This window comes from Apodemus sylvaticus, chromosome 1 (genome assembly GCF_947179515.1).
Source record: "Apodemus sylvaticus chromosome 1, mApoSyl1.1, whole genome shotgun sequence".
Classification (NCBI taxonomy): domain Eukaryota; kingdom Metazoa; phylum Chordata; class Mammalia; order Rodentia; family Muridae; genus Apodemus; species Apodemus sylvaticus.
This window is the reverse complement of record NC_067472.1, coordinates 87,089,603-87,102,862: the sequence shown is the minus strand read 5'-3', so window position 1 is coordinate 87,102,862 and position 13,260 is coordinate 87,089,603. Positions and strand designations below refer to the sequence as shown.

The 13,260-nt window shown below is 49.8% G+C and overlaps 1 protein-coding gene across 1 annotated transcript in view; it reads left to right on the top strand.

Moving 5' to 3' along the window:
* Positions 1–12,634, top strand: part of Vps35l (VPS35 endosomal protein sorting factor like) — a 98,407-nt gene extending 85,773 nt beyond the window's left edge. The window contains exons 28-31 of the mRNA XM_052200373.1: positions 3,910–4,075; positions 7,579–7,697; positions 11,726–11,872; positions 12,344–12,634. Of these exons, the coding sequence (XP_052056333.1) occupies positions 3,910–4,075; positions 7,579–7,697; positions 11,726–11,872; positions 12,344–12,442 (531 nt within the window). The 3' untranslated portion in view covers positions 12,443–12,634. The remainder of the gene's footprint in view (positions 1–3,909; positions 4,076–7,578; positions 7,698–11,725; positions 11,873–12,343) is intronic.
* Positions 12,635–13,260: the final 626 nt, after the last annotated feature.

The following is a 13,260-nucleotide window of genomic DNA, read 5'->3' as shown; positions in this document are numbered from 1 at the left end:
TACTGTTTGAGACTTTGATTTTAGTATGGTACCATGAAACATGAGCTCCACTCTCAAGTAAGCTGTGTAGTCACTGACCTCATGGAAAATGGTGTCCTGGAGATCTCGGGCATGTCTCAGTTTGCTTTACTGGAAGTTTTAGGCTTGTTGGTGCCTACTTCCCCATTCCTCTTCCCACCCTTTGTAATAGCCATTCACCACTAAGACAGTTTTAGATTTCTCTAAAAGAACTCAGGCAGTGCTTGTACTTGGGCCTGGTCTGTTTCACTTAGCTTAGCTCTCAAGCTTGCTTCATTTTGTCACGTCCTACAGACTTGACTGTTGAAGGTTTCCTACCTTTTACTGTGTGCATAGACTTTCTTTTTCTACGCATTCATCTGCAGAAACAGTAGGTGGTTCCCACACCTTGACCATTATAGCAGTATTGCCATAGACACAGGTATGCTAGTATCTCCTCCAGAACCTGGATGGATCCCCAGACAGTACTGGCAGCTTATGTGGTAGCTACAGCAAGCCAAATGGCTAAGGGTACTCAGGGGCCCTAGTATTATATGGGGCTCAAGAGAGTTCAGTTGTTCAGGGGTATAGAGTGGGTGGCTCTCGGTTTTGATTGACAAGCTTGGATTATGTAAGTTTTTGCTCACGTGCATGTCCCTTCCCAGAATGCATCATATTTTAATCATACGCATATTTGATATGTATGCTCAAAGAGAGTAAACAGGACATTTTCCCTAAAAGTTCACTTAGGGGACAGTTTGTCTTACTTTGCATGCAACTAAGCAAGTTTGGTTCTCTGCCTTTCATACCTGGATAGAAACTATTCACAAGAGGGAAGTTTTTGGTGGGTTTTAGGGGAGAAGAGATTGATTTATTTTATTGTTTGGAGTGGGATGTACACGAAGGTTGGGGATGGTATTCTAGGTTACCAGCAGGACTGCTAAGTACGTTGTTAGGAGTGGGGTGTGTCTAGTCCCTTCCAAGTGGAGTCCCAGGTTGCTAAGTTATTCCCTATGCCTCACTGCTGTCTGTAGACACCTTCTCCATACATTGGAACAGACGTTTCATTAAGATCCTTTGGCAGGATGAATAAAGTAGAAACTGGCATAGCAAGTTTAGCAATGTGACTTCAGAGTCCTAAGTTTGTGTTGGGATTTATGGGAACTAGAAATGTTAGGACTCCCTGATCACTGAGACTGCGCTGGGGAGATACGATTTTTTGTCCTTATCAAAAGCAGCTACAGAGACAGCGAGACGTCCATGTTCTGTTTCACCCTTTGCTTTCCCTCATCCTACCTATGACAATCTCCTAATCTGGGAATCGAGGAAGTGCCCCCTAAGAGGAAGTCAGGCTTAATATCAAACACAATTAACTCCATCTGTAAGAAGTGCCAGGCACTACAGGGACTCACTCGTGGGGGTTGGGTACTTTTGTGGTTTTAGGAGTTGCTGGGACGGACACACACACACACACACAGGCGTCACCAAGGAGTACTCCAGGTCACTCACTGCTGGTTGACTTTGTGAGGATGGTGGGAAGAGAAAAGGCCAGATGAGCTCCCAGGTGGTGAGAGAAGCCATGCCCAAGATGGTTACTTTCAGCTGAGATTAGAAGGAAAATGAGCTCTTGGTGCAAGGTGAGAGGAGAAGGCTTCAAGGCGGGGAACGCTGTGAATGAAAGCCCAAACGGGGGTGGAGGGGGTGGGGGGGTAGAGGGTGGGGAGGTAGGGGGATGGAGGGGGTGAGGAGGTGGGGGGTAGGGGGTGGGGGGGTAGGGTGCTGTGCACACCAGAGCCACTGGGATTTATGAGGCCATGCAACCCTGACCTGGGAAGTGAGGAGACACAGGCACCTGCTGACAGCCTCCTGGCTGCCGAGGCTGTCTCTCCTGTTTCACCTTCCCACCCCAGGGCCCTTCTGTCTTGCTTGCTCCCAGCCCGTTGAGGTTCTGGCTCCTTTGCACCCAGCCCTTGCCTACATTCACTTAATCATATATCCTTCTGAAGAACCAGCCAGCAGTTCATAAATATGCACTCAAAACATTGAACCGAAGTGGACAATAATTCACCAAGGTGAAAGGTCATTGGCCAATAAGTGCCCCTGCCGGGACTCACATGCGCTGTTGCCCTCTTTGCTGCAGCACCATGGACATAACCTGTCTCCTTTTTGGTAATGAGCTGAAGCCCGCAGGAGTACTCAACCCAACCATTCCCCAAATTCCGTTGCCCATGGCCCCACCTCTCTGAAAGTGTGTTCATTGTTCTCCCACAGGGTGGGAACATGCGTGCTGACATGAAGTTGCTAAAATATTCAGACTGTGATCTCTTCCCAAGGCTGATCCTTAAATTAAAAAAAAAAAAATGTATTTTAGTATCCACTTAGCTGAACCTAAATTGCCTAGTTAGAAACAGCTGCAAGCACAGGAAGGCAGCGGAGAGCTACAGCTGGGACGGACTAGCAGGCAGCCTCGCCTGGGTGGTTCAGATGTACGTAGCTCACATCGTTTGATGTCTGAGCATCATGCATCCTCTTGCTGATACAAGAAATACAAAAAGGGCTTCCTGAGTCAGTGAGAAGGCTCAGCCGGTAATGGCACCTGCCTGAGGACTAGAATTCATTCCCCTGTACCCACCTGATAGTAAGAGAGAGCCAATTCCCTAATGTTGTTCTTTGATCTCCACATATGCCCTGGCATGACAGTGTATACAGACACACACACACACACACACACACACACACACACACAAATGTAATTTTAAGGGAAACTGGCTCCCTAGCTATGGAAGAGGATGCTCTTGATTGGCAAAGCTGACCCCATTTAATTGATGCTGGATTGGGACTTATACAGGGAGCATTCTTTACTGTTCGGCTGTGGAAGTGCCAGGTGATTTTGTGCACTAACCAGTCAGTGCTGGGAAAGGGGCTTCTGGAGACTCACCTGGCTTCCAGCCCATCCGGCCAACAGACACAGCCTGCAGACCAGAGTGTGTGAGGATACCCATGCTCAGTGCCTGTCACCTCAGGATCGATTCCCAGCCATGCTGTGCCAGTGGCCACACCCCTCCACGCAAGGCTCCAGCTTGTGGCAGGCAGCCTCCAGCTCTTCGGGTCCCAACAGTGCCCCCACCTGCACCTTACCCTTTCAGCCTGGGATAACAACAGTATCTTCCTTCCTGGCCCCGGGCCTGTTGCCTGGCCTCATGCTGGCCCCAGCTGTGCAAATATTCCTCCTCTGCTCTGCTCCTTCTTTTCCAAACCTGTTGGAGTGTTCCCTGCGAGGACCCAGTGCTGTGACGAGGGCTGGTGGGGCCAGCTGGGCATTTAGTCCTGCAAGTAAGGGCTCTAAGGACCTTCAGCAGGAGAGCCACACCTTGGGAATGGCATCGAGCTGCCCACCTTTTTGTGTTGCAACCCTTTTTGGAAAGATTGTGTGCAGTCTATGTGCAGCACACTTGGCGCCAACCTTGAGTGGCCCCTTGGGTCTTCCCTCTCATGGAAGGAGCCCAGATCAGCCCTGGCTACTGGCAAGCATCCTTGGGAGTGGGACTGCACTTAAAGTCAGTGCAGTGGCTTCTGCCATGTCATCTTCTGAGGACCCACAGTATCTTTTTGTAATTAGGCATATGTGACTTGCTTCTCCCACTGTGCATGGGAGACAAAGGAATAATCATGGAAGCACAGGCCATTGGTCTGATAGGTGATTGCTTGTTGTTCCTTGGACCCAAAAGTGAGGCTGCTGCTCATGTCCCCAGCCTGAAATCTCTGTGCCGTTTTCCTAAGCTCATGCGAGGCCCTGCCCTTAGGAAGCAACAGGGGCTGCAATCTCAGCGCCTACTTAAGGGAAGCTCGATTGGTGGGCGCTTTAGCTGATCCGCTGGGCTTATCTGTCTTTTTTTTTTTCCTCTCCACCAGGATCATCCAGAACATGGAGTCCTTTTTCTGGTTCGAGAACTCCTCAACGTGATCCAGGACTATACCTGGGAGGACAGTAGTGATGACAAAATCCGAATCTACACCTCTGTCCTGCACCTGCTGTCTGCCATGAGCCAGGACACCTATCTTTACCACATAGACAAAGGTAGCAGCGTCCTGGCCAGCTCTCGGCATGCCCCATTTCACAGACAGCGAAGGCACTGTCTCACTGTCTCTTGTTGTGCTTGTGTGCACATGAACGTATTTGTGCAAGTAGAGGCCGAGCGTGGCCCTGGGAGTCTTCCTTAATCACTCTTCACCTTATTTTGAAGATAGGGCTCCTGACTAAATCTGGAGCTCACCCACCAGTCCAGCTAATCTGGCTTGCCCAGGAACTCCAAGGATTTGCCAGTCTGTGCAAGCCCAGCACAACCCTGCAGTGCAGTGTGACAGGCACACCAGCTGTGTATCTGTCACACTGCACTGCAGGGTTGGGCTGGGTGTAGGTTTTACATAGGAGCTTGGGTTATGGGCTCAGGTCGTCGTGTTTGTGCAGCAAGCACGCTACCCACTGAGCTGTATCTCTAGCCAGGGTCTCTTGTAGTCTGGCCTCAATTCCCTCTGTAGCTGAACAGGACCTGGGCCCCATTTTGTTTGCTCTCCATGTAGCTCTGGCTGCCTCTGTGTCCCTAGACCTGCAGAGTGCTGGGGTTGCAGACATGTACCATCATGCCCAGTTAATGCAGTGCTGGGGCTTCACACAGGTTAGCAAGCCCTCTATCAGCTGATTTATCTCTTAATCCAAAAGTCTGTAGTCCTGAGCCACTATCTGTCTATCTCTGCTTTAGACTCCCCAGGAAGAGGCCTGAAGATTTGTAGGATCAGTTTCTTATGGTGATAGAAATGGAACTCAGGGCCTTATATGTGCTAGGCAAATTCCAGGCCATGAGCTATCTGCCCAACACTGTGTGTGTGTGTGTGTGTGTGTGTGTGTGTGTCTAGGACAGAGATTGATGTCAAGTGTCTTTATACTTTCCAGTTGTTTCTGCGACAGTCTCTCACTAAACCTGGAACTTACCAATTGCTTGGCTGGCGCTGGGGAGCTCTGGTGATCCTGTTCCCCTTTGTCCTTTACTACAGTTACAGACATGGACAACCCACCTGGCTCTCACATGCAGATCCAAATGTGGGTTTCATTCTCACGTAACTGGCACTGAACTTATTGAGTTGTTGTCTTTTGGGTTTTTTGTTTTGTTTTGTTTTTTGTTTTTTGTTTTTTGTTTTTTTGGATTTGTTTTTTTTTCCGAGACAGGGTTTCTCTGTATAGCCCTGGCTGTCCTGGAGCTCACTCTGTAGACCAGGCTGTCCTCAAACTCAGAAATCCACCTGCCTCTGCCTCCCAGAGTGCTGGGATTACAGGCATGCGCCACCACTGCCCGTCAGAGTCAGTGTTTTAACTCCTAAAGGGGGGCTGCTCCTTTTTCTTTTCAGACAGGAACTTACTGTGTAGACCAGGCTGGCCTGCAATTCACAGGGTTCTGCCTCTGTCTCCCAAGTACTATGAGTAAAGGTGTACACTACTATGCCAGGTTCCACAGAGTGGAAGTTCCAAGGCCTGGCTTCCTTGGTCTTGGAAAGTGTCTCCTGAACATCTTCTTCCCATTTCTGTAGCCCACATCCAGGGACTGTTTCTGTGTAGTCTCTGAGAGATTGTGACATGCCCCAGAATAAGACTGTCTCTTTCCACCCACTCCCCACCCACTGCATCTGCAAGTGGACCCTTTTGTCTTTTATTCTTCATTTGTCCAACAGGATCAAATTGGAGGTCCTTCTGTGTTTCCCCTGGATGGATATTGTCTCCTCTGAACTGTGGGTGAGATGGGATCCTCCCCAGTTGTTCCTTAGAGATAATAGTAACACAAGGGTGCCAGGAAATCACAACCACATCCCAGCAGATCCCTCCCTAATGACTGGATTACTGCTCTGTGCCCCACCCCAGGGCTGGCTCCCCCACACCCATGGCCATTTGAATTATCAGATGGCACACACTTAGTTCTTCCCAGCATTGATCTTTTCTTCTGTCACCTAGACACTTGGCCTAACAACACTGTACCCAGCCATGGGGACATTTCGTGTTGGGCATTGGGATGGAAGAAACGAAAGGATTAGCCGAGAAAATGGGAGTAGCCGTGTGAACATAGAGGAAAGGAACACGCTCTAAAAGGCAGAAGCCGTGTTCTTGTTTGTGTAGGCTGGTGCTAGCCAGCCAAAGAAGAGGGATGGGGGTGGCCACCTGGTGAAAAGTGTGCTCCTCAAGCATGCGGTCTTCTAGAATGCAGAGACAAGGGATCCCTGAGGCTTACTGGCCGGCCAGCCTAACCAATGAGTAGTTTCTGTGCCACTGAGAAGAAACCTTACTGTACATACATACATACATACATACATGCATACATACATACGTAAAGCTGGACATCTCCTGAGAAACAACATTCGGGATTGATCTCTGGCCTCCAAGTGCATGTGGAGATCAGAGTGTAGTGCAGGAGCCCTGCCTGACATGCACATTCTAGCTCCAGCCCTGCACAAACAAAAACACACAACTCAAGCATTCACAGCAGGGACTAGCTGCATGCAGGGGATGACACCAGTCATCATAAGCAGAGCCGCAGAGCTGCAGAGCTGTCCTCTGCTAAGCAGATGGCCCGAGATTCATCATTGAGGCAAAAACCCAAAGGACCACCACAGACTGCACAGTGTCCGCCCTGTCCAGCAGAGACCATCATGGTTGAATGAGGGAGGGAAGAGGAAGCTGTGCTCAAGCCATCCTTAGCTGAACTGGTCTTTCTCTAGGCTGTCGCTGTCACAGGAGGTGGCCCAGCAGAGGCTTTGTTAAAGAGCTAGGCATGGTGGCTCACATCTGTAGTTCCAGTACTCTGAGGCTGAAGCAGGGGCGTTGCTGTGAATTAAAGGCCAGCCTGGGTTACAGAGTAATTTTCAGGCTAGCTTGAATGATAGCAAGAGATGGTGTCTTATGAGAGAGGAAGGAGACACTGTCAAGTGTAGAAGCTTTGGGAGTAATTGGACCATGGACCATGATGGCGGGCATGAGTCAGAAAGTTGACTGTTCCCGTAGCACACATGCCACTGTTGGCTCTGTTGGGCATCTCAGTCATTATTGTAGGTGTCAGGGTTCAGATCTGGGTAGTATTGTTGAATACTTGTCTTCCCTGGGAGTATAAATAGAACCTTCTAGAACTGAATGATAAAGCTAGCCAGTTGGTTTCAAGGATCCCAGGGCAGGTATCTGGGTGCAATGGTAAGTGCTCAGGCTTTGGAATCAGACTACCCAGCTCAACATCTTAGCTAGGTTAGCTTCTGAGCCTCAGTTTCTCCACTCATTGAAGATGTACATGCCATCCCTTCCTAGTGCTGGTTTTGTGCATCCTTCTACAGGGAGAGTGCTTGTCACAGGACCTGGGAGCTGCCGAGAGGGTCACTGGGATTATTGCTGTCATCCCCTAGGCATGGCCAGTGGGGATCACTTCCACACTGCTGGCCTCGGACCAGATGTTTTCTTAGTGAATCAAAAAACGAGTGGGTCGTCTTGGCCCATACAGCCCGCAGGCCCTGCCATCCCATGTGACATGCTGCCCTTGTTTGTTCACCCAGTTGACTCCAATGACAGCCTGTACGGGGGAGACTCCAAGTTCCTGGCTGAGAACAGCAAGCTGTGTGAGGTGGTGATGGCTCAGATCCTGGAGCACTTGAAAACCCTGGCCAAGGATGAGGTGGGTCCCCTGCCCTCTCCACCTCTCCACAAGCTCTGGAAGCCACAGGGCAGAGCAGTTACAAAGTGGTCCATTGTGAAAGGGAAACAAATCCGAGTGAAGAGTGGTTCCCCGTTCTTCCCAATCTCAGCTCACTCCAGCCTCTGGTACACACGAGTCTGCTCCCAGATTGCAAAGTTTTGTTCATTTGTTCTCTCTCCTTCTCCCTCTCCCTCTCTTCTCGCTCTCCTTCTCTCTCTCTCTCTCTCTCTCTCTCTCTCTCTCTCTCTCTCTCTCTCTCAATATTATGTATCAGTTAGAAACAAAAAAGCTGGGCACAGTGGCACATACCTATAATTCTAGCATTCAGAGGCTAAGCCAGGATGGTCACTGGCTGTCTTAACAGTAGTCTGGGGATATAGCTCAGTGTTGCTAGCCTAGTATGCACAAGGCCCTGGTTTTATCCCAGCACAGTATGAAACAGTGTGTGAACCCAGCATTTGGGAGTGGAAGCAGGATGGTTAAGAGTTCAAGAGTTTCCTACACTAAGAGTTTGAGGTCAGCATAGACTCCATGAGGCTGAGGCTAAAAAAAAAAAAAAAAAAAAAAAAAAAAAAAAAAAAAAATGGAGGCTAGCCAGGTGTGGTGCTATGGCCTTTAGTTCCAGTCCCAGCATTTGGGAGGCCAGGGTAGGCAGGTCTCTGTGAGTTCAAGGCCAGCCTGGTCTACATACTGAGTTCTGGAACAGCCAGGGCTACAAAGAGAGTTCCTGTCTCAATGAATGAATGAATGAGAGGCTGCAGAGATAGCTCTGTAGTTAAGAGCATTTGTCCCTCTTCAAGAGGACCTGGGTTTGGTTCCTAGCACCCACATGGTGGCTTATCCATTTCAGGGGATCCAACACCTTGTGGTACACATACAAACACTTAGCCAAAATATTCATATGTAAATAAAATAAATATCTGAAAAAAACATTATAAAAAAGAAAGTAAGTAGCAAGGGAGGGGGAGACAGATGGACTGAGTAGAGAGCTGACCGTGAGTGTAACTGGCCCTGCTGCCCTCCCTTTCATTGAAGATACCCTGTTTCAGCTTTCTGGGTAACATAAGGGCCAAGCTGCCCAGCCTGCTGCCACCCAGGTGGAGGTCTGGTTCCTGCTCTTGGGAGCCCTGCACTTAAGTATCCCTGATTGTCCCATACCCTTATGCTGGGAACCACCCTGGTTCCAAAACTGTCAAAGTCACATGAAGGATTGAGTTCTGAGAGAAATTGGGTGGGAGGGACCTGTGCCAGGCCCCTAGAGCTTCCTGGAAATGACAGTTCTCACTGGAAAAGAGCTCCCCACACCCCTTTAAAAATCTGTAGAGAGCCTAGGGGGTGCGAGGCACAATCTGGCTTCCCTTGAACACAGTGACCCTTCCGGCTTTCCTATCTGCCAGCATGCCCTCACACCCTGACACACATCAAGTAATGTCATTTATAATTGGCTGTGGCAATTGGAAAACCCATACTGGGTGTTTTAGGATAAAATGTTGTTGGGGAGTTTGATGAGGGAGGAAAAGCCAATTAGAGTCTGTACAGTCTGGCTGCTTAAAATCCTCTTCTCTGCAGTGAGATGTAGTTGAAAGATCTCTCTCAGGGGAGAGTCTAATATTTGAAGTTGAATTTTCTGAGCTTAATTCTCTAATGAAGCAGAAAGGTATCATTCTGTTGCCCCAGGCACTAGAGGAATGGGTGTCAAAGGGAAGCAGCCAGGATTGGCTGATGACACCCCTAAGACCAGAGCAGGTCACAACTGACTGGTTAGCAAGTCACACCCAGGAGGTGCCAGTGGCCCCTCCTACCGTGATCCTTCCGCTTCCTATAGGCCTAGGCACCCATAGCAAGACCTGCTCCTGTCACATTCCTCAAGGGGCTCAGTGCTTCCCACCATGGTGCCTGCCACTCAGAGCCTAGAACAGGCAGCAGGCACAAGTTCTGGAGCTGGGCAGCCTGAGCCTACTCCTGAGCTCCGGAAGCTTGCCTGCAGAGTGGGTGTGTTTGCACTTCGTTGCCTTGTCAACCAATGGCCATCACTTAACTAGCAGCTTCTGACACCTCCCATCTGTGGTTGGGTGTATGTCAGGGTCAGAAGTCAGGACTGGCTGGGCTGGTGCCTGGTTCCACGAGGTCAAAGTCAAGATGTTAACTGATGTGATTCTTACTTGTGGGTTACCGGGAAGAACCTACATCAGTCTAATTGTTGTCTGTGGACATTTCCTTATTGGCCATTGACCAAGTTTTCCTGGGTCTTGGCCTCCTTCCATCTCAAAAGCCAAGAGGATTAAGTTCTTGTGCTTTGAATCTGTCCGACCTCCCTGTCTGCCTCGCCTCCCTTTCCCCTCCATGCGTGCATGTGCATATGGAGGCCCGAGGTCAGATTTGGGTATTATTCTTCAGGAGTCGGCCATCTTATTTTTTTGAAGATGAGTATCTTCATTGATCTGAGGCTTATCAATACCACTGGGCTGGCTGGCTGGCTGACCACATGAGCCCCAGAGATCATCCTGGCTCCCACTGGGATTACAAGTGCGTCATCACACACATTTTTACATGGATGTTGGGGATCCAGTTGAGGTCCTTGTGCCTTGCTGGCCTTTCTTTACCATCTTTCCCTGCTTGTCTCTGACTCTGGCAAGACCTTTATTCTGCCCTTGAAGAGCTCCACCACTAGACTGGGCCTACTAGACGCCTTGTTTTCATCAGCATTTCCCTTCTAGCAGCACCTGCATGGTTACTGTACCCAGTAACCCGAGGACAGAATGTTGGAACCATTCTAGATGGCTGCCCAGCATAGGCTGTGAATGTCCCTTCCACAGGGATATTAAGTGTGTGGAGCAAAGGTACTAGCGTATCTTAGGATTCGGTACCCCTTAGCTGCCATGGAGCGGAGCAGGTACACATGACCCTGGTAGCACCATTTGGCAGGACTGCTAAGCCTACATAGCAAAGGCCCTGGGATGTCAGCTCTGCATGGCAATGGCCACCATCCAGTGACATCTAGTTCCATGGCATCCTGAAACAGCAGATGCTGCTTCCTTTTACCTGCAATACTGTCTCTTTTCCCCATTGTCTCTGCCATTCAGAGCCGGTCACATATGGTTAAAAGGTTGTTTGGTGAGGCACCTCATAGATGATCCAACAAAGCAAGATTCTAGAAAGGTCTGGTGTTAAACAGTGTCAGCAGATTCTTTGTTCTTTGACTTTTGGAGATGGAGGTGTCTCATATAGCTCAGTCTGGCCTTGAACTTCCCTGGAGTCGAAGATGACTTGGAACCCCTGACCCTCCTGAGGCTGGACTTAGGTGTGCACCACCATGCCGTGCAGTTGGTGTGTCTTATAAATGCAGGACCTGGACCCTGGTTCAGGAGCTGTATTGGTTAGGATCAGCAACCGTGACTACAGCTTTCAGAAGCTTAAGCCATGGCTGAGAGCCACGAGGACTCTTTCGGGCTTGACTTGTGCTCCAAGCACAGCTGTTAGGTTTTACTTCCAACCCAGGGACTGTGGGCCTCTCCTAACCAGGGTGACAGCCAGGGACTGTTGGGCCTCTTCTAACCAGGGTGACAGCCAGGGACTGTGGGCCTCTTCTAACCAGGGTGACAGCCAGGGACTGTGGGCCTCTCCTAACCAGGGTGACAGCCAGGGACTGTGGGCCTCTCCTAACCAGGGTGACAGCCAGGGACTGTGGGCCTCTTCTAACCAGGGTGACAGCCAGGGACTGTGGGCCTCTCCTAACCAGGGTGACAGCCAGGGGCTAAGCAAAGCACTTGTGGTGCCTCAGTCCTCATTTACTCCGTGTGTTATACACTCACTCTGTGTGTTGTACACTCACTCCATGTGTTGTACACTCACTCCGTGTGTTGTAAAGCTCACAGATAATTTACAGGTGTGGTGGGTGGGCTCAGCAAACACATGGCCAAGTTGCTCTGATCAACCTACCAAGAACATCTGCACTGAGCCAATCCAGCGTGCCAGCACAAGGTCATATCCGCCCTTCTCTCTTCCAGGCTCTGAAGCGACAGAGCCTGCTGGGCCTTTCCTTCTTCAATAGCATCCTAGCCCATGGTGACCTTCGTAACAACAAGCTGAACCAACTCTCTGTCAACCTGTGGCACCTGGCACAGAGACACGGCTGTGCAGACACAAGGACCATGGTAAGCACCAGGGCCCCTGCCAGCCAGAGTGACACTGACCTTGACACAGCATCAGCAGCACCAAGATGGGTGCCAGACCCAAAAATTCTTTTGGATGACTTCCTTCTGTTAGAAAATATTCCCAGACACTCCCTCTCAGTTTTTACTGAGAATGCAAAATGTTACCACTCCTGGCCACAACCAAGTCTGAGTCTTCCTGAGACAAGTAGCAGCTCGGGCTACCCTTAAATTTGTGATCCTCCTGCCTTTACTTAGCTTTTGTGGTGCTGGGGATGAAACTCAGGACTTTGTGCACGTCAGCACTCTGCCAACAGAGCTATGTGCCCAGGCCCCAAGACTGAATTTAATGATATGCAGAGGAGGTGGCCCATTGTCTGCTAGGCAGGGTAGACTCACTTAGAGGCAGTTCACAAGAGGCTCCAGCCCAGGGCCGAGTGGCAAGCAAATCCTAGCTGGAGCTGTTTTTTCTAGGTGAAAACTCTGGACTACATCAAGAAGCGAAGCAAACAGCCCGGCATGAGTCATCTGTCAGAGCTGGCCCTGAGGCTCCCTCTGCAAACCAGGACCTGAGAACTTGGCCTTCGGGAGCCCCAGTGCCACATCCTGGAAGATCTGCTTGGCTTCCATTAACTCTTCCTAGAATGTAGAGGTTTTGTTATTTTTACTTTTATACAGATTGGTTTTAAGCCTCTGTCTTCTACTTGGCTATTCTGACAGCAGAAGGGGAATTGACAGAACATTAAAACCCATTCTTGTTCTTTAGATAGCAGCGTCTTGGTGTGTGTTGGAAGGCTTCTGGTTCCCAGCCTGAGGATCTGTGGGCACTAGTGGAGAGCAGCCAGGGTGGAAGGAGCTTTTTGTTCTCAAGGGTGTTCCCATTTGCTGAAAAGCAGCCCCTGGTTACACATCACACTCTAAGGTTAGAGACAAGTGTCCTATAAAACACTTTGGGGAATTTCAGCTTGCCCGCTGACTCTTTTCCAATCATAAGTAGCACATTTGGATTTAAAGTGTAAGAGAAACTGAGGTCACATCTGAGACTCCAGATAGTTGCAGCAGAAATGTCCTATAATGGGGCATGAAGGTGTTCCTGTAATCCCAGCACTTAAAGAGGCAGACGATGCCATGAGTTTAAGGTCAACCTGGACTATGGAGACTGCAGTGCCCTTCCTGTAACTAAGTAAACTATCCTGAAAGACCAGCTGTGCTTCCAGCTGCTGGCTGATCACTCCCCACTCCTAGTGAGCACACCCGGATCCGCGCACTGCTGCACACTATGCTGGAGCTTCTTCTCAGTGAGCTTAGTAAGCCTTGCTTTGGGCTGCAGCTCACAGCACTGGTCAGAAGCACTGACTGCTGACACAGCCTGGAACCTACTACTGCCTGTG